Raw genomic sequence first — 20,137 nt, 5'->3', positions numbered from 1 at the left:
CGGGTTAGCAGTGGGACTGTAGCTTGGAGTCATTGCAGCCCACGCGGCTATCTCTGGGGAGCCCTGTGGCTCCCGGGCTGCCCACCCCACCAGGCAGTCTGCTTGCTGCCATCAGCAGGTGTGAGCTGTGACCATAGACATGCTGTTGCTCCAGACGTCCATTTATTGGGACCAAAAGCTCAGAACTATGGGCAATTCAGACCCGGAAAGATGAAAGGGGACTGTCGAGGGACGGGCTGTGCTGATGTCTTCCTTCCCGCTTGTTGGCATCTGTCCAAGCCTTCCCTCCTTTCTTGGAGACTGTCACCAGAGAGGGCCTGTCTGTGTCTTGTCAAACAGAGAGGATTCCTGCCCGCCGGCGAGCCCGTCCACTGCCTGTGTGTGCAGGTGCTTTGTCACCTTCCAGCAGCTTCCCTGGGGTCACAAGGGGAGTGGTGTGCCGCCCGTGGGGTTGGCATTCACCTCTCCCCACGTGAGGGCTCTCTGACGTCCGTGAGTAACCAGGGCAGCGGTACCGCGATTGTCTGCGGGTTCCCATCTGCAGGGCAGCCTCAGCTGCTGATGCCAACCCTGATGGTTTTGAGTACAGTTGGGGAGGAACTTGGGCTGTCACCTGGAACCAAAGCACATTTACTGCTTTGATCCCAAAGAACTCGGTACTTAGGAGGGTCCACTCCAGCAGTGAGAAGCACCTCAGCTGTGGAACAGGGAGGGCTGCCTGCCCGGGTCTCCCACCTCACCTGAGCAGGAGAGGCACCTGCAGCTTGAGACTGGCATGGAGAGATGGTCCTGACTGCCAGGGAGTGTCTGTGTCTGGAGGAAACGGCCTGTGTCCCTCTCTGGAAGGAGGCCCTTCACTTTCCCCCGAGGACCCCCAGTGGAGAGGGAAGTGGGTGGGACATGGCAGTTTCTGGGTTTCTTGGCACCTGTCAATCTTGAGTCTGTTTCAAGAAGCTGCTCTGTTGCGTTGGTGAGACCCGCCCCACGTGAGGAAAGGCGAAGTGCGGCCGCGCCGGATGGTGCTGTGCTTTGGACCGGTGCATTCCAGGGTCTTCTGATTGCCCCCTTTGCTAGTCCCCGAATCCCTCACAGCCAAGTTCCTGTGTCTCTGCGGGCCTCACATCCCTCGCATCTGCCATTCCGGGCCCTCCTGTGTCTCCGAAGGAAGAGGGTTGGAACACACCTGCAGAGCCACGGATCTCAGACTCAGGAGCCCTTCACACTCCTGCAAATTAGCCTGGACTCCAAAGAGCTTTTGCTTAAATGACTTAGATGCACAGGCTGACTGTCCTTCTGACATGTTTGGAACCAGAAGTGTTTAGGCTTTTAGAGTTTGTGGATTTTGAAGTATTTGCATATACATAATGAGATATTTTGGGGATGGGACCCGAGTCTAAACAAGAAATAAATAAATAAATTTATTTCCTTAGAGACAGTGTCTTACTCTATTGCCCAGGCTCGAGTGCAGTGGCGTGATCTCAGCTCATTGCCACCTCCGCCTCCCAGGTTCAAGTGATTCTCCTGCCTCAGCCTCCCTCCTGAGTAGCTGGAATTACAGGCATATACCACCATGACTGGCTAATTTTTGTATTTTTAGTAGAGATGGGGTTTCACCATGTTGACCAGGCTTACCACAGGTGATCCACCAGCCTCAGCCTCCCAAAGTGCTGGGGTTACAGGCGTGAGCCACCACACCCAGCCTAAACATGGAATTTGTTTTTCAGTTCACCTTATACACATAATGTGAAGGTAATTTCATATAGTATTTTTAATAATTTTGTTTGCAAAACAGTTCTGACTGTGACCCACCGCATGAGGTCAGGAATGGAATTTTCCACTTGGGGCTTCGTGTTGGTGCTCAGAAAATTTCAGATTTTGGATCATTTTGGTTTGTGGATTCTTAGATTAGGGATACTCAACCTGTATTGGTATTTATTGTATTAGAAACGAACTCACATCTAAAAAATGTTCTTACTCATTTAAAACTAAACCCATTACATGTTAAATAGATAGGTAACATTTTTAATGAAAAATAACCGTTTGGTAAAACACAAAGTGTCATGAGAAGAGAGGCATCATTTTACCCTTTGCCAGTCTCTGGAAGGCATGGCTTAACAGCCCCAGTATTTCTGCTTCTCATACTGGCTCTCATTCATTCCATTTCACGTGGCCTCTGGAAAACTCCGCTGTACTGCCATGAGAGAAGGGCACATGACATTTTTCTATTATGAACAAAGATTGGACTTCATACACCCCTTGTAAGGGTCTCGGGGACCCTCTGGGACCCCAAATCGCATTATGAGGACCGCAGTTTTAGAAAAGGGTTTCTGTGTGGCTGAGTTCTGGGGGCTGATCACTCATTTGACTGATAGAGTCTTTTGTCAAAGGGCTATTTTCCATCCTCAAGTGCCTGTCAGTGATGGAGACTTTCAGGCACGTTGTTGGTGAAGCTGTGTGTGCTTGGGTTAATGGTGGTGATGGTGGAAGAGATCTTTCCTTACTGAGTCTGGTATTGACATAAGGTTCTGGGGCTGTTGGTCACCTGCCCCGGGGATGCCCTGTGTAGGGCATAAGTCATGTTTCCTTCGTGGGGTTGCAGCCATCTGCCTGGGACCCTGCTGGCCTTTTGCTCTCTCGGGGGGCTCGTGGCGGTTGATGTTTAATGATCCATTGAACCCAGTGTTTCATACTGTAAGTCAAATCCCTGGGCCTCCTGTGTGTGTCTGAATCTTTTTCTCTGAAATTCTTTTATTTCACAGCGAATGGAAACAAGTCTTGTTTTAGCTGGATGCCTTCTCCATTTGGACTCTTCATCTCCAGAGTTTGTTTTACCAATAAGTTTGTACATGCTAGAGATCGTAGGCCAGAATGTGGATCTTTATCCGCTCTTACGCTTATGCAGGCTGGCAATAAACACACCTGGGCATCTGCAAAAGGGCCTCAGTGCTGACATCTCTTTTCCTCCATGGAGAAAGTTCAGTGCTGACGTCTGTTTTCCTCCATGGAGAAAGTTGATGCTCTGTTGCTGCTAATGGACAATTGTTCTTGTGTGTTCATCTGTGTGTCTGTGTCTGCCAGTGCCACGCGCATGACCCTGACGACCCTGGCCTGTGCGTGCGTGTCCGTCTGTGTCCCTCGGTGCCACGCGCATGACCCTGATGACCCTGGCCTGTGCATGCGTGTCTGTGTGTGTCCCCCAGTGCCATGCACATGGCTCTGAAGACCTAGCCTTGCTGGCTCCCATGGCCCCTCCTCTTTTTCCTCTTGGCCTCCGATCTTCTGAATGTTCCAGGTTGGGTGGAGAGAGTCAGAGCCTCAGATGGAATGGTGGCCTCAGCTCAGCAGAGCCTGTTTTGGCCTTGTTCAGCATAAGCCTGTGGATTGTGTGAAATGCTTCCTATTTTATTCCTGTTACAACACGGTGAAGTGGAATTTTATTACTTTCAAGTGTAGAGTCCATTATGAAACTAAAGTATAAATCTGTCCCGACAAATTATGGGGGAAAAATAGCTGAAGTCTTGTGCCATGTGGCCGTGTATCATAAAATGACACTCTTATAAAACCCAATAGCCAGACCTTGCACTCCACATTTCACTCAGGAAAACAGTGCTTATTAAACTCACTGTACAGACAGGAGTCAGAAATGTCATATAGCAACAGTTCGCTTTCTAAAGCTTAAAGTTTATTCCAGTTTTACTTACACTAAATTCAAATTAAACTAATCATTTAATTACACAAATTAAAAGGATTTCATATGTATTTTGTCTGATAAAGCTGACTTAGTGCTTCTTTGGGAATTCCCTGTTTTTTCTCCGTCTAAAATCTGCACTCTGTGTTTGCACCCTCGTGGATTCTGAAATAATTCTTTTCTGTTTCTGTGAGGTTTCTTTTAAGAGGAGTAGTATGGCGACTATTTCTCCTACATGTGCTGATTGTAAGAAAATGGTGGCAAGAACTATAAAATACTGCCTCACTGTCCAGAAAGTCCAGGTAAGATCGTGCAAGCTGAATGGACCAGTCAGATGGGTGTTATTATTTGGATCTTTCTTGGTGCAAGATGGCTTTGAGTCATTGATCTGCACCAGTTTTTTTATTGAATTATAAAATACATGAATTATAAAATTATAAAATACATGAGAAAAGTACACAAGCCAGGAAGAGTATGCGGGTGCTGACTTTCCACAGGTGAAGGCTCTGGCTCCTCTTCCAGGGATCAAGGAGCAGGCATTCCAGACCCCCACCGCTCCCTTGTTCTTCCTTCAGTGGCCATCCCCCACCCCTCCCAGGGGAACCTGTCTAGACGTCTCCCATCGCGGATTAGTGTTGCTGTTTTCACCTTTTATGCACATGGAGCCATACAGTAGGTGCTGCAGCGTGTGTCTGCTTTTTCTCAACATGATGTTTGTGTGATTTATCTATATCACTGCATATAGGTGTAGTTTGTTTATTTTTACTGCTGTATGGTGTTCTGTGGTATGATGATACCACAACGTATTTATTCATGCAGCTGTTGGCACGTTTGGGAGGTTTCTAGTTTTTAACTATTACAGATAATGCTGCCGTGTCTTTGTAGATGTCTTTCTGTTGGGTAGATGCCGAGGGGTGGCATTGCTGGGGCATGGCACTTGTATGTTTGGCTGTAGTACCTGCCACTGAGGGTTTCCCACAGGGTGTGTGCCGTTCACTGTTTTGTGGCCCCGTGTGCAAGTGCCGGCCAGCCACACCCTTACCAACACATAGTGTCTTTTCGTTTATAGAGTTTAGTCATTTTGGAGGGTATGGAGTGTTCCACCGTGGCTTTATTGCATTTCCCTGCCGTCACAGATGCGGAGGACCTTGTATGTGTTTATTGACCAGTTGGAATCCTGTCTTGTAAAGTACCTGTTGATGTGTTTCGCTTATTTTTCATTCAGGTTGTCTGCCTTTTTTTCTTTTGTGATTTGTAGGAATTATTTATATATTGTGAATATCCGTCCCTTGCTGGGTGTACGTGTGGCAGGGTCTCTTCTATTTTGTAGCTTGCCTTTTCTGTCTTCTGCATCTTTTGATAAACCAATGTTCTTAATTTGAGTGCAGCACAATTTATCATTTTCTTTCCTTTATGGTCAGTACTTTTTTAATATCTGTCTATCTTTGCCCACCTGAAGATATTTTTTGTTGTTGTCTTTTAGACCGGGCCTCATTGCTTACCTTTAACATTTAGGTCGGCAATCCAGCTCATACTGATTTCCAGCATGGCGGGCTGTATGGGCTGCGGTTCATTTAGCATAAAAGAGCAGTTGACACAAGCACTGCATCTTGAAAAGATCCTGTTTTCCCTATGGATTTGGGGTGGAATCTTCACTATAATCAGATGACTCTGTGTTGGTCTCATCCTGGCATATTCTCCTTGGTTTACTTTAATTACACAGGTTTAGAAGAAGTCTTGATATTTGGTAGTGTGCGTCCCCCAAGCTTGTTTCTCTTCCAGATTGCTATTTCAGGTTCTTTGTGCTTCCATTTAAAATGTAAAATCGTCAGTTTTCAAAAAAATTCTGCTGGGATTTTGATTGCGATTGCATTGACTGCCGATTACTTTGCAAAACATTGACATCTGAATCTCACTGGGTTTTCCAGTCCATGCACGTGGTACATTCCTCCATGTATTGAGATCTCTAATTTCACTTACGTTTTGTAGTTTTCCATATAAAATTCTTACATGTCTCTTGATAGATTTAGTCCTGGATATTTGCCCGTGTTGTATGCTATTATGCATGTTATCTTGTTTTCAAAGCTTATTTTGTATTTGCTTATTGCCGCTATATAGAAATACAGTAGCTTTTAATTTTGGTACATCATTAACCTTTTACTCAGCGGTCCTATGAAATTCACTTGGTTGTTTTAGAAGTTATTGGTAGATGGTTTTGAGTTTTCTGTGTACACACTGTGCCATCTGTGAAGAGTGACATTTTCTCTTCTAGTCTTTTTCCTTTCTTTTCTTTTCTTGCCTCACTGCCCTGGCTAGGATCTCTGCCAGGGTGTTGAGCGGAAGTGATGAGAGTGGGTATCGTGGCCTCACTCCCTGTTTGGGGAAGGCTCTCTGTTGCCCAGGAGATGGTCTGTATTTGCTGTTCTGGACTGGGTTCTGCAGGCTGCTCTCCTTTGTGTGCCTCTGGGTTCTCCTTTTGGTTCTCTAGCGCTTGCCGTTCCTTCACCAGCATGGCAGGCTGAGGCCATGGTGAGCACTTTGAACCACAGTCACTGCCCGTGAAATGGGGCGGGGAGGGTCTGTGGTAAGGGATCAGACTGGCCCTCCCCGCGCTGTCACATTTCTTTGTGGTAGCTTGGTAAGATTTTTTAGAAGAATGTTCTCTGATGGATTCATAGCTGCTAAGACTTTTGCTCTTTGGAAAGTTTATGGCTTATTCCATGAAATTAAGTCATGAAATTAAGTCATGGAATAAACCATAAACTTTCCAAAGAGCAAAAGTCNAGTTTATGGCTTATTCCATGAAATTAAGTCATGAAATTAAGTCATGGAATAAACCATAAACTTTCCAAAGAGCAAAAGTCTTAGCAGCTATGAATCCATCAGAGAACATTCTTCTAAAAAATCTTACCAAGCTACCACAAAGAAACGTGACAGCGCTAATCCCAGCACTTTGAGAGGCCGAGACGGGTGGATCACGAGGTCAGGAGATCGAGACCATCCTGGTTAACACGGTGAAACCCCGTCTCTACTTAAAAAATACAAAAAACTAGCCGGGCGAGGTGGCGGGCGCCTGTAGTCCCAGCTACTCCGGGGCTGAGGCAGGAGAATGGCGTAAACCCGGGAGGCGGAGCTTGCAGTGAGCTGAGATCCGGCCACTGCACTCCAGCCTGGGCGACAGAGCCAGACACCGTCTCAAAAAAAAAAAAAAAAAAGAAAGAAAGAAGTTAAGTCAACTAAAATTTCAAAATTTCCAAGCTGCAGGAGGGAGGAACCATAGGTAACCTTAGACTCCAAGTGTTTGGTGAAGCAAATACGCCCACACTTAAGCGTCAGTGATGCATTTGCTTTCATTTATTCTGTGTGGAGCAGAAATGAAAATAAAGAGATGTCTTTATATAAACAGATGCCCAGTGTCAGAAACTGCTCACTTGGCAGAGTGACCATTTCCGTCTTGCTAAAGGTGCTTGTAAATTAATATCACAGGCTCTGAGGCTCAATGTGGACTTTAGTGCATCTGGTAAGTTAGGGGAAAATGCAGTCATAAAAGCCATTGTGTTTGAAAGTTGTAGTATGTCTACATTCGTCTATTATTTATTAGAATGTATTTTAGTTAGGGATATGCAGATATACATTTCAAACGCCTTTCAGAAACAAATGGATTCTTGAGATCTTAGTAGCATGTGCTTTCCATGTGTTTTCTTAGAAAAGTGATCATCGTAGGTGTCTAATCTGGTTAGTGAAGTTATCATTAGACACATACATCAAGACAAAAAGAACTAGATCATGCTTAAGTCTTATTAAAGCATTTAATTTGTAGTACATTTTTATGTTGTGAGTGTTGCATTGGGTTGTTCAAAGACACACCACCTAAGGGGAAAGTGACGGAACGGGCAGGAAGAGGAGAGGTATGACTAAGCCAGGCAGACAGCTGACTGACAGGTTCTCATCCCAGATCCAATGGAAAAGACTCTGCTTTCCTCGTGGGCTCGAGATAGCACTGCTTTCTTTATGAGGGGTTTCATTTAGTTTTCAGCTGTAGAATTGTTTGTTCTTAACTCCTTAAATTTTCTCCTCTCTGCCCATGATCTTCATGAAGATGCATGTGAAGTTTTTCTTTTAACCCAGATATTCTGAGGGCCAACAGCAGTTCCCTGCATTGTATGTGACTCTGGTTTTCTCATGGCAGCCCTCTGCAGGCTGTCAGAGGCTTGGGAATCCTGAGGCTTAAAGTACCACAAACTTGTGAATTCCTGGAGTCTTTGATATCAGATCCTTAGAACTTAATTCTAGCCGCCAGAAGGCAGAAAACGGTTTCTTTTGCAATTTGCTTTCAACTTCAGCCCCTGTGAGGTCGTTGCTGAGGGGAATCCAGGAAGGCCTTAAAACGTTCATCCAGTTCACAGTTTTGTTGTGTGCCTACTGTGTGCCTTGTGTCAGGGCTTCAACCGGAGGCCGCATTCCAGCCAGGGACAGGCAGAGGGGCCGACAGATAATGAGAAAATAAACAACTGCTTAACGTCAACATAGAATGAAATATCAGAAAAAGGAAAGAACTTGCAAGGGCAAGGAAGGAGGGTGACAGGAGTGAGCGTCTGGGGCGGGGTGGTCAGGAGCAGCTTCTGGGAGGTGGGACATGTGGGTGTGGAGGTGGAGAGAGAGGGGCCTTTCCTGTGCTCACCTGTAGCCTCTAAGCCATCTGGAGAACTTCCATTTCCCAGACAGCACTGGCCCCAGAGCCTTTTTCCTGCAGCACACCAGGGATGCCGATGAACTCCAACGCAGTACTTAGGTGGGGAGAAGAGAAGCAGGCTCAGGGGTGACAAGGCACTGGTCCAGGGTACGAGAGCCCTCTGGGGTAGTGCCGGGGCCAGGTGGAGCTCGGGCGCCCCCGCTCCCTGTCCAGTGCCCTGTCCTGAGGAGCCAGGTGGAGCTCGGGTGCCCCCGCTTCCTGTCTAGTACTCTTTTCCAAGCCAGGATCCGGGGATGCGAAGAAACACATGTCCTCGTTTGCTCTCAGCAGAACTTGCAGCCAGGCACGGGGCAGGTGCTCATCAGATAAGCCAGCACATGGGTCACAACAGACTCAGCCAGAGCCAGAACACCTTGGAGTCCTGCTGCAGGAAGGTGGGGCGCCTGGGCAGACCCTGACAGTCCTGTCTGTGGCTGTTGGAGCTACTTTTTTAGCCCAACTGAGCATCATGGCTGCTGACTCAGTCTCCCCAGCTATAACACGGGAGCCGGGGTCTCCAGGTCCCCTTGCGACTGTCTGGCATCTGTCTGCCTGGTCCTATTTCCCCCTCTGGTAATGACACTTTAGCTTTCCTTCGAGGAATGACCCTTGTTCCCATTGGACTCACCTTGGTGGCGCTGTCTGTAAGGGTGTCCTGGCCTCCCCAGTCAAGGGGTGTGGCTCATCGCAGGCCATCAGGTGTGGTTGGACAGTGTTCTGAAGGGATTCTCCATTAATTCCTGCCTCTGGGTCCCTCCACCTGTTTTGCCAGCTACCCCGTTCCCTCCCAGGAGCTTCCTCTGTTTGCCTAGATTATCCAAAGTCCATTTCTATTGCTTGCAACCGTGAACTTCTAACAGGTGTCCCTTCGGTGCCACATGCCTGCTCTGTAAAACCTGAATTCTCACTTGCTTTGGCTCAAGCGCCCTGCGTTCTCACTGATTTCCAGAAGGAAGGGTTCACAGACTGTGGGCATTGATGTTCTGCCCAGCAGGTTCTGGAGCTGGCTTCTTAGCCTCCTCATGTCAGATGCACTCGTCTGCAGAGTCCCCCGTCTTCTGCTTCCTCTCTAAATCGCAGCTCCCACTGGCTTCCTCCCAGGAGGCTGTGGGTGGGCCCTGGTGACCCGGCTCTCAGTGAGCCTTCACCAGAGCCACCAGGGAACGACCATTTCTGACTGAAAAGGAGACCCGGAGGCTGAGTATGTGACCAAGTGGAGGGGAATGTTTTCCAAGCACTCCCCAGTGGCTAGAGCCCCCACCTGCCAGCTCTGGGAAGGGGTCCCTGCCCAAGCTGCTTCTGTCATCTCAGCCCAGCCCCAGATCCTCTGTCCTGCTCAGAAGCTTGCAGTGGCTTCTGCTTCCCTTAGCGCAGAGGACACACGATTCCAAGAAGCGCTCTTGTTTATGACACAGCTGGATTCTGGACACATCATGCTGTCAAACGTATTTCTCATTAGCTTGGCTATGCATTTAAACGTAAGGAAAAACTCACCTAGTCATAGGGTTGCACGGGGTATACCCATTTTCAAAATGGTGCGGTTGACTTTTGGACATGTCAGTGTAGGTGGAAGGGGGTACCGATGGAGCGTGAATGCCAAGGTGTTGGCCGGCGTCGAAGCTAGGGGCTGTGGGCTGTAACACGGTTCTCTTTACTTCGTGTATGTTTGAAGTTTTCATAATATAAAAGCTTTTTTTTGTTTTAAAAGGGAAATTCATGTTAAAACCTGTGAAATCTTAAATTGCAAATATCAATATGAACACTTTTTTTTACTTAAAATATTTGTACTTTTTACATATCCAAAAAATAAATGACTAAAACCAACCAGTATGTGGGGAACCCGAAATGAAATACATATACTAACCAAGGAATTTAACTCTCTTGCAAATGCACTCACCTGATGACTCTGGAAACCAGTGCCTTAGCTGGACACGGTAAGGCTGAGAACAAGGAGAATCGTCTATAAATGGTGGTCTTGTGAGTGTGTTTCTCATGTGTAGAGGTGAGCAATTCTGAAACGACTTGATGTGTGGACCAGAATTGAACAAATGAGACAAGATACTGTAGCTAATAGGAACCAGGTTTCCCACTGTTAGAAAGATAGTTAATAAAAACAAGGAAAGGGGAAGACTAAACTCCACCTTGTAATGCTGGCGTCTGAGGTCTCGGTATAGACTCGTGATTGTACAAGTGTAAACTCGTACGGAAATACTGAGATGTGAGTGAGTACCTACGCACACCGCCTGCTAAGAGGGCCCTGCGCGCTCTGTCGCCCAGCAGCAATGAGCACATCTAGCACTAGATTGGGTCTGAACACAGTCCTCCCAAACAAGGAACTGGGGTTCCCTGGAGAAGCCATTGATTCCGGGGCTGTGACAGGGACATCTTGTAAAATCAGAAAGTAAGAAATGCTGCAAAAAAAAAAAAAAAGACTGGAGTGGAGGCTTGCCAGAAAAACATATGAGCTGGCTTGCAGGAGCTCCCAATGGTGGGCGCTTTAGCAGCAACACAAATGGGGACAGTATTGGACTAATAACACAGAGGATAACGTAACTGTGAGTCCATACGAATGGAATTAGATTACTGAGTCACTGGAAAGATGGAGCAGTGAAAGCTCGTCCTTGCATTGGAATTCTAAGTAATAAGTGCAGAAAAAAGGCGATTTGGATGTCACCACCAGGCAAACATCATGACAGTGAGTGTCACAGGCCGGCCGCCCTGATGGATCCAGGCCCATGAAGATGTGTGTTGCTGTCGTGTCTCTCTCTTGAATGAGCGTTGGTAGCTTGGGTTTTTCAAGGCATTTGTTAATTTCATCTAAGTTGTCAAATTCATTGGCATAAAGTTTTTCATAATATTCCCCATTGTCCTTTTAATATTTGTGCAATCTATAGTCAATTCCCACTCTTGTTCTTTTTTTTTTTGGGCACAGAGTCTTGCTCTGTCACCCAGGNAAAAAAAAAAAGAAAAAAATGCTGCAAAAAAAAAAAAAAGACTGGAGTGGAGGCTTGCCAGAAAACATATGAGCTGGCTTGCAGGAGCTCCCAATGGTGGGCGCTTTAGCAGCAACACAAATGGGGACAGTATTGGACTAATAACACAGAGGATAACGTAACTGTGAGTCCATACGAATGGAATTAGATTACTGAGTCACTGGAAAGATGGAGCAGTGAAAGCTCGTCCTTGCATTGGAATTCTAAGTAATAAGTGCAGAAAAAAGGCGATTTGGATGTCACCACCAGGCAAACATCATGACAGTGAGTGTCACAGGCCGGCCGCCCTGATGGATCCAGGCCCATGAAGATGTGTGTTGCTGTCGTGTCTCTCTCTTGAATGAGCGTTGGTAGCTTGGGTTTTCAAGGCATTTGTTAATTTCATCTAAGTTGTCAAATTCATTGGCATAAAGTTTTCATAATATTCCCCATTGTCCTTTTAATATTTGTGCAATCTATAGTCAATTCCCACTCTTGTTCTTTTTTTTTTTGGGCACAGAGTCTTGCTCTGTCACCCAGGCTGGGTACAGTGGCGTGATCTTGGCTCACTGCAACCTTGACCTCCTGGGTTCAAGCGATCCTCCCACCTCAGTCTCCCGAGTAGCTGGAACTGCAGGCATGTGCCACCACGCCCGGCTTATTTTTTTAATTTTTTGTAGAGACAGGGTTTCACAATGTTGCCCAGGCTGGTCTCGAACTCCTGAGCTCAAGCAAGACACCCACCTTGGCCTCCCAAAATTCTACGATTACAGGTGTGAGCCACCACACCTGGCCCCCTCTCTCATTCTCAATGTTGTTAATCTTTGTCTTTTCTCTTTATCAGCTCGGCTAGAGTTTTATCAATTTTATAGTCCCAAAGAATCAGCTTTGAGTTTCATTGATTTTTCTCTTTTCTGTTACATTGATTTCTTCTGTTACTGTTTTTCTTTTTTTTTTTTTGCCTCTTATTTTGAGTTTAATTTGTTCTTTTCTAATTTTTTAAAGTGAAATCTAAGGTCATTGAATCGAGGCCTTCTTTTCTAACACAGGCATTTGGTGCTTACGTTTCCTCCTCAGCACTGCAGATTTTTATATGTTGTATTTTCATTTTTATTGATTTCAAAGTGCTTTCTAATTTCTTTTAAATTTTTTCTTTGACCCATGATGTGTTAGTTTGCAAATACTTAGGATTTTCAGATATCTTTGTTATTGATTTCTAGTTTAATTTCAGTTTTGTCAGAGAACATACTTTGTATGACTTGACTTGTGTCCTTTTAAATTTGAGACTGGTTTTATGGCCCAGAAGATGTTCTATCTTGGTAAATGTTCTGTGCATGTTTTCAAAAAAGAATGTGAATAATGTGTATTCAGCTGTTGTTTATGGAGTGTTCCATGAATGTCATTTTGGTCAAGTTGGGTGGTAGTGGTCGAGTCTTCTCTGTTCTTACTTACTTTCTGTCTAGTTGTTCTAACAGTTACTAAGGGCAGGGTGTGAAAATTCCTAGTTATAATTGTAGATTTGTCCATTTCTTCTTAGGCTTTTATTATTTTATATTTTATTATGATTTTATTTTATACCTTGTGATGTTGGGATCTGAGGTCTCAGTATAGACTCATGATTGTTGAAATGTAAACTTGTATGGAAATACCGAGGTGTGAGTGAATACCTGCGCACACTGCTTGCGTCAAGTGTGAAGCTCTGCTAGCAGGTGCATAAATGTTTAGGACTATGTGTCTACTTGGCGAACCAACCCCGCTATCATTATGAAGTGGTCTTCTGTATTGCTGGTAATGTTCTTTGTTTAAAATTTACTTCAATATAAATATAACCATTACCGCTTCCTTTTGATTAGTTATGTGATATACATTTGTCCATCTTTTAATCTGTTTGTGTATTTTAAACATAAGATAGATTCCTTGTAAGCAGCACATAGTTGGGTGTATAGTGCTTGGGGAAGATTGATTGTACCTTGTAAAACACATAGCCTCCTCTCTCCAAATGCTTTTTAGTCTTCCTCACAAGATTCCTCTTTATACTCTGGGAAAGTGGGGTCTTGCTTTGTTATCCAGTCTGACAACCCCTGCCCTTTAAATGGGGTGTTCAGACAGTTTGATATGCTCACTGATATAGTTGGGTTTAGCTGTCCCTGATTCTATAACTTAATGCTTTAATTCTTCCTTTTACTGTTCCATCAAACTGTTTTCACCTTTTTAAAAGGTAAATTTCTAAGTTTACTGGATGTTTATTAGGACTATTAGATAGATAGATAGATAGATAGATAGATAGATAGATAGATTTTAAACTGTGTCATGTTTTCTTGAGTTATTAATTTTGTAATACCTTGGTGATGAAATAGCATAGTTTTGAATAGTCTACTGCAACTTTTCTGTTTTTTTAGATAAGCCCTTGTGTTTTTCATATACAGTTTTGCAAGAGCATGAGGTTCTTCCAAAACATTTCTATTATAGTGGAAACGCCTGTGTTCTGTTGAATCCGCAGTTGGGAGAAGAATCCGTCTCTAGCTGTCAGTGCGATGTTAGGTGAAACCTTGCTAGACACTGGACATTTGGCTGGGAACTGTGCATGTCAGCTTGCCAGAACAGTAGCTTTGAGGAGCATAATTGACCAGTGTTAAAGTGAACACAGAACAGGGTAGGAGTGAGCACACATAGCCTCTTGGCAATCCTCAGGTCTGGACTAGAGCTTATTCTTATTTGAGGATAAATAAACAGAAATAAACCTCACCTTTGGACCTGTCCAAAAAAAAAAAAAAGGTATCCCAGAATGTGTGGAAGAGGGAAATATCCTGAAGTACAGAAGAATATGCCTCTGAAAATGAAATTAAATCAGGAAAAAATATTTTCAAAAGACTTTGGCTAAAAGAAGACCTGGCTCAACAAAGAGAGACAGAAGGTGATGCATGAGGAGGGACTAGGCCGAGGGAGAAGATGATGGGATGAGTTTAAAGGGAAGTGGTTGAGAACAAAGAGTTCATGGCTTAGTTAAAATCTGTATTTGAAACCATAAGGAGTAAAGTGGATATTGTGGAAAATAGCAGCAGTGAAGTGAAGGACATACTTGAGAGGCTGCCTGGGAATGCAGAATAAACAACAGATGTGTCACCGGTGAAAGAGGCCAGATCTGATGGGGAGACTTCAGCCAAACAGCATAGGAACTCTGAAGAAGCCAGAACAAGTTTAACAAAAATAATAATCAATGACGTAATTGAAGAGCATTTTCCTGAGCAGAAAGAAGACTTGTATTTGTTGAAAGAGTCATATTTTGAACAAAATAAAAGACTCTTACTTATGTATCTTCTGACAACATTTTTGAATTTTAAGATTCAAGAAAAAAAATGCTAGTAGATTCCAGGTGGGAGGAAATGGCAACAATCACAACATTAAGACTCAGCCCCCAAAGTTTTACCTGGAAAGAAGCTGTGGTTGAGCTGGACTTAAACTTCTCTACAATGTTGAGGGGGGAATGACATCCAAAGATTTGAGGGGGGCATATTTCTGATCCAAGATTTTTATACCCAGCCAAGATGTTTTTTTGTGTGAAGGATACTGTCATCTGAGATTTGTGAGGGTTTGCAAAATATGCCATCTACATTCCCTTCAAGAAAATGTCTCTTTCTAACCAAGAGATGAATAAACATTCTGACCCTGAAGACAAATAAGTCATTGTTGTTCCTAAGGAGATAACCAGATACAGAACAACAGTCATGAAGATATTAATCAGAGTTGTAGATACAATGAACATAAAATTGGAAAGCATCTAGATAGACAGCCTTGGGGGCTGGGCTGATTCTTTACATGATGAATTGGTTAGAGTTCTTTGGTTATAAGCAATTCAATGGCAACAAAAAAAAAAAATATTCTAGACTAATTAAGAAAAGGAATTTGTCACATTTTTAAAGAAAGATGAACACAGAAGCACTTGAGCTGGGATCAGCCAGGGACTCTCAGTGGTAGGAGTTCTGAGACTTGTCCCTTTTGGGTTCATCTAGTGACTGATCTATTGAAGAGGTAGGCCTTGGAAAGAGAACTGGACGAGCTCAGCTGGTGTCACATGCCAGTCTTTGGCCTGACACTTCCTTGGGCGCATCAGACTCATCCGAAGCTCCTGAAGTGGGGCGGGGCAGCTGTCTATCACACATGGGATAGGAAACAACCCTTCAAAACGAAGCTTACCAGGTATTGTTAATGCCATTGGAAAACGCCTGGCTTTAATATCAGCCCAGAGAACATGGCAGACAACTGTATCATTAGAGGTTCGTATGGGCAAAAGGCAAAGAAAAACAATGGCAAGGAAGCATGTCAGAATGTTACCGAGGGCTTGTCTCTGTGTGATGGCATCATGGATGACTTTTTAAATACTTACCTGTGATGAGCATGTATTGTTTTTATAAGCAGAAAATGAAAAAAAAAAACTGTCATTACGAAGACAGAAACATGAGGGAACTATTTTAGGTTATTATGTTACGTGAGGAATGCGGACTTTAGAATTAAATTCTGTGATTACACAGACATTGTGAATATGAATGTCTATGGATCGAGGCTGACGCAAGTGTGCAGTAATGACATTCTGTGGTGGGAATGTGCTGAAAGTGATTTTTCTTTTAAAACATTTTATTTCATATTTATTTCATAAGCTAATATAACTTAGAATAAATTTATATTAGTTGGAAGATACTCTGCTTCCTCTCAAAAGCCTAATGTTGGGGAAACTTCTGGAATGAGTAAGGAAGCTGTCTCTAGATCAGAGATTTTGAACCAGGGGATGATACTGTCCCCAAGAGGACCTTTGGCACTCCCTGGAGACATTTTTGGTTGTCATGACTTGGAAGATGCTACTGGCATCTGGTGTGTGGAGGCCCAGGATCCTACTAAATGTTTTATAATGTGTGTGGCAGCCCCTACACCCCAACAACTGAATACACAAACCCAAATCCCAGTGGTGCTGAGGCCGAGAAACCCAGCTCTCCAGAGACATTTGTACATGTCTGTGATTTACTAACAAAAATCCCAACTGCTCGTATTTGTAGAAATGATTCCATTTGAACTGTTCTATCAGTCCTTGGTCAGAGCAAGGATAAAGAAGGAAGTTGGTGGGGCATGGTGGCTCACGCCTATAATCCCAGCACTGTGGGAGGCCGAGGTGGGTGGATCACTTGAGGTCAGGAGTTCGAGACCAGCCTGGCCAACATGGTGAAACCCCGTTTCTACTAAAAATACAAAAATTAGCCATGCCTGGTGGCATGCACCTGTGATCTCAGCTACTTGGGAGGCTGGGGCAGGAGAATTGCTTGAACCCAGGGTTGTGGGGGTGGTGGAGGTTGCAGTGAGCCCAGATTGTGCCACTATGCTGCCGCCTGGGAGACAGAGCAAGACTCTGTCTCAAAAAAAAAAAAAGGAAGTCATCATTTCCCTAGTTGGATGTTGTTTTCCAGATCGGAACTTCCATGTTGTAACTCCAGTCTCTTTTCTCCTAACCTTGCAGGTTCATCTGCAGAAGCCAGCAGACGCCTCTGCTCTCCTTGTGGGTTACCTGGCTCATGAGACCTTGCCGGTGAGGCTCTGCGTTTGAACGTCTGTGACCCAGCCCTGACTGTCCCGGTACTTGTATGTGTTGGTGGGAGTTCGGAGCTCACTGGAGCTATCGTTTCCGTGGAAATTTTGAGCCATTTCGAATCACTTAAAGGAGTGGACGTTGCCAGCAATGAGCTCCCAAAGCCATCCAGGTAAGGCCTGGTCTTTTCTTCTCTGGGCACACAGTGGGGCTTTCTTTTTCCAAAGTAGAATTTCTTGTGGCTGCAGCTTGCTTTCTGAATTCGAGACTTTTGTTTTTCTTGATAGTGGTCACCGTTGGTTTTGACAGCACACAGTGCAGAATGGATGGTTTGTTCTTCCTCTTGGTGAAAGAAGAATGATAAAACCTGGGAGGATCTGGAGTCAAGTCTGCGGTCCTGGTTTGCAGGCTGACTTGAGTGTCACACAGGTTTTGTCGCTGCCAGGAGAGAAGTGCTTTTTGACGAGGGTGATGTTTAAAGGTTAGGTTGTGATGTGGAGAGCTGGTTTCTTGCCCAGTGTCTTTGTTGTTTTATGAGGGGTTGTGTGAGGGGTGGGAGTGCTCCTCCGACCGCGCGTCTGGGCTACCTGGGAAGAAGCTCATGTTCCCATTCAGTTGGTGGCCATGGTTGTTCCTGGTGTTTGAGTGCCTCTGTGAGAGGCTGCGCTCAGCATTTTACGTATAATTCTATATGCATTTAGTACAGCCCCAGATCATCTCAGGCCTGGAGGGAAGAAGGAACTTACCTGAGGTCACAGAGCAGGCAGGTCGGGGCCCACGGGATTGGGGAGCAAGCCTGTCCTGCTCTGAGCTTCAGAAGCATGTCATGGGCCCGTCCATTTACGACTTCACACTGTCTGTCCTCGGAAAGTCACCGACCGTGCGCCGTAACGAAACCTTGAGGCCCACCACCGACCTGCCTGAGTGTGGGGCTCCTGCACAGCTACTCCTGTGCTGCCTAGCCTCCTGCCACTTCCAGCGCACCGTGGCCTTCAAGGGCACTTAGCCATCGACTTCTGTCTTGCGTCCACCTGAGAGAGAAGACGGTGGCCACTCGACAGATGCTTGGACAGGCACCTGAGGCTCTGCTAGCCTTGGCTGTGGGTTCAGCTCCTTAGAGCAGAGGCAGAGGCTCAGGGTCTGGGTCACTCTCTTTGAGATTGCCTGGAACGCTTACACACATCTTTCCCTGGGTGGAATCGGCTTTGTCTGAAAATTCCAGAGGGCAGGATTCCAGGTTATTTTAGACATGGAAGTTTTATTGAGTTAAATTGTTTATGTATTGACTGATGTAAAGAAATGGTTTATGATGATTCCAAGACAAAATTAAGCGCTGTGGATCAAAGCGTCTAAACAGACATCGAGTGGAGCTGGCTGTCTCCCTCCTGCACCGGGCGGCTGTTGGGTGAGAGCGTATCTTTTTTCTGTGTCTAAACATAGTGTTGTGTGTGTGAGCATTTTCATAGAGTATAATTCTATATGCAGGGCCCTATGTTTTACATTCTGTCCATTTTAATGTGTTATAAGCATCTTTTGGTATCGGTATGTGTGTAACTATAACTTGCGCTTTTTGATCCCTTGAGAATGGATATTTATGTGGTTGTAGCAGTGTTTATACCAATCCCAAACTGGCATCAAACAATTATTATACATATATTTTATAAACTTCTAAGTATCACTACTAGACAAGTTCCAGGAAGTGGAAGCTGGGTCAGCGGGCCCATGCACTTAAAAACAGCATTAGGTTTCCTGTCAGATTGCTCCAGAAGCCTCGTTCCAGCTGATCTCCTAATTCCAGTGTAAGAGGATGCGTATTTTTCATTTGTGCTGTACCAGCACTGGGCAGCTTCACTCTCTTTCCTCTTTGTCAGTGTGCTAGGGGAAAGTTATTGTTTGAGTTCACTTGATTATTTTAATGGGGGTGCATATTTTTGTATGACTTGGTGTACACATAATCATAATTTGTACATACTCTGCAGGCATTTGAAGAGAAAGTATGCTCTTATGATTTTGTTTTAGCCTAAAGACATCTATATGTATATATCAATATTGTATTTAAAGTTCTTGGCTGGGCGCGGTGGCTCACACCTGTAATCCCAGCACTTTGGGAGGTCAAGGTGGGCGGATCACGAGGTCAAGAGATCGAGACCATCCCGGCTAACATGGTGAAACCCCGTCTCTACTAAAAATACAAAAATTAGCTGGGTGTGGTGGCGCAGGCCTGTAGTCCCAGCTACCCAGGAGGCTGAGGCGGGAGAATCGCTTGAACCCGGGAGGCAGAGGTTGCAGCGAGCCAAAATGGTGCCACTGCACTCCAGCCTGGAGACAGAGCGAGACTCCGTCTCAAAAAAAAAAAGTTCTCTCATTTATATATATTTTATTTATATATAGGAGGATATGTATGCTTTATATGTTATTTTATTTATATATTAACTCGTTATTTAAATCAGTATAGCTTATTTTTTTCTGTCTGCTTGATTTCTTGGAAAAGTGTGTTTTTCTACTGTGATTATAGTTTTGTAATATTCTTTTTACATTAATAACCATTTTTTGCTTTATATAGTTCAATGTTTTCTTCAATGCTTAAAAATTAATGACTGTTCTTTTGGTAGATCAGCTCTCTTATCAAAATACAATATATTTCTCTTTGTTTAATGTTTCTTTGACCAAGAGCTTACAGTGTTTCATGAGGTATTTCTACCCTTGGTTTCTTTTGGCTAACAAATATTTCTCCATCCACTTGTCTCTAACCTTTTCAGGCTGTGTCCTTTGAGGCTCAGCTCTGGAAACCGCAGGGTGCTGCGTTTGGCCTTTTCTGTGGGAATTTCAGCCGCTGCAGTTCAGTTTGATCACCGGCCTGCCCGGGCCTGTCCTGCCCCTGTGAGTTGGGTTGTGTGCGTCTCGTTACCACCCACGACCTCTCCATTCTCTGTCTCAGTGGGTCGGAGGCTGAAGACAGGCCGCGCTGGCGAGGGCAGGGCTACCCCTCGGCCCAGCCCATTCTCTGCTCTCCATCTGTGGGGAGGGTGCAGCTGGGGTGGTTTGCCTGGGGCCTGAAGTCCGCTGGCTGCCTCCTATGCCCTGTCCACTATCATCTTTCCCTGACGTGTCTGCCCTTCCTCCCAGAGGACCCTGGGCGGCAAGACCCCTTGTGCCAAAACACGCGCATGCCA

At 45.0% G+C, this 20,137-nt stretch overlaps 1 protein-coding gene across 6 annotated transcripts in view; it reads left to right on the top strand.

Annotated features, from left to right (window-relative positions):
* The window catches only part of HDAC4 (histone deacetylase 4), a 356,361-nt gene that overhangs the window by 34,281 nt on the left and 301,943 nt on the right, over positions 1 to 20,137 (top strand). For all 6 annotated transcript variants that reach the window (XM_017875573.1, XM_017875571.1, XM_017875572.1 and 3 more), the window contains exon 2: positions 16,896 to 17,136. In XM_017875573.1, coding sequence (XP_017731062.1) covers positions 17,115 to 17,136 — 22 coding nt within the window. In that variant the 5' untranslated portion in view covers positions 16,896 to 17,114. The remainder of the gene's footprint in view (positions 1 to 16,895; positions 17,137 to 20,137) is intronic.

The sequence above is a fragment of the Rhinopithecus bieti genome, unplaced genomic scaffold (genome assembly GCF_001698545.2).
Source record: "Rhinopithecus bieti isolate Rb0 unplaced genomic scaffold, ASM169854v2 scaffold_7884, whole genome shotgun sequence".
Taxonomy (NCBI): Eukaryota; Metazoa; Chordata; class Mammalia; order Primates; family Cercopithecidae; genus Rhinopithecus; species Rhinopithecus bieti.
This window is presented reverse-complemented; position numbering and strand designations above follow the sequence as displayed.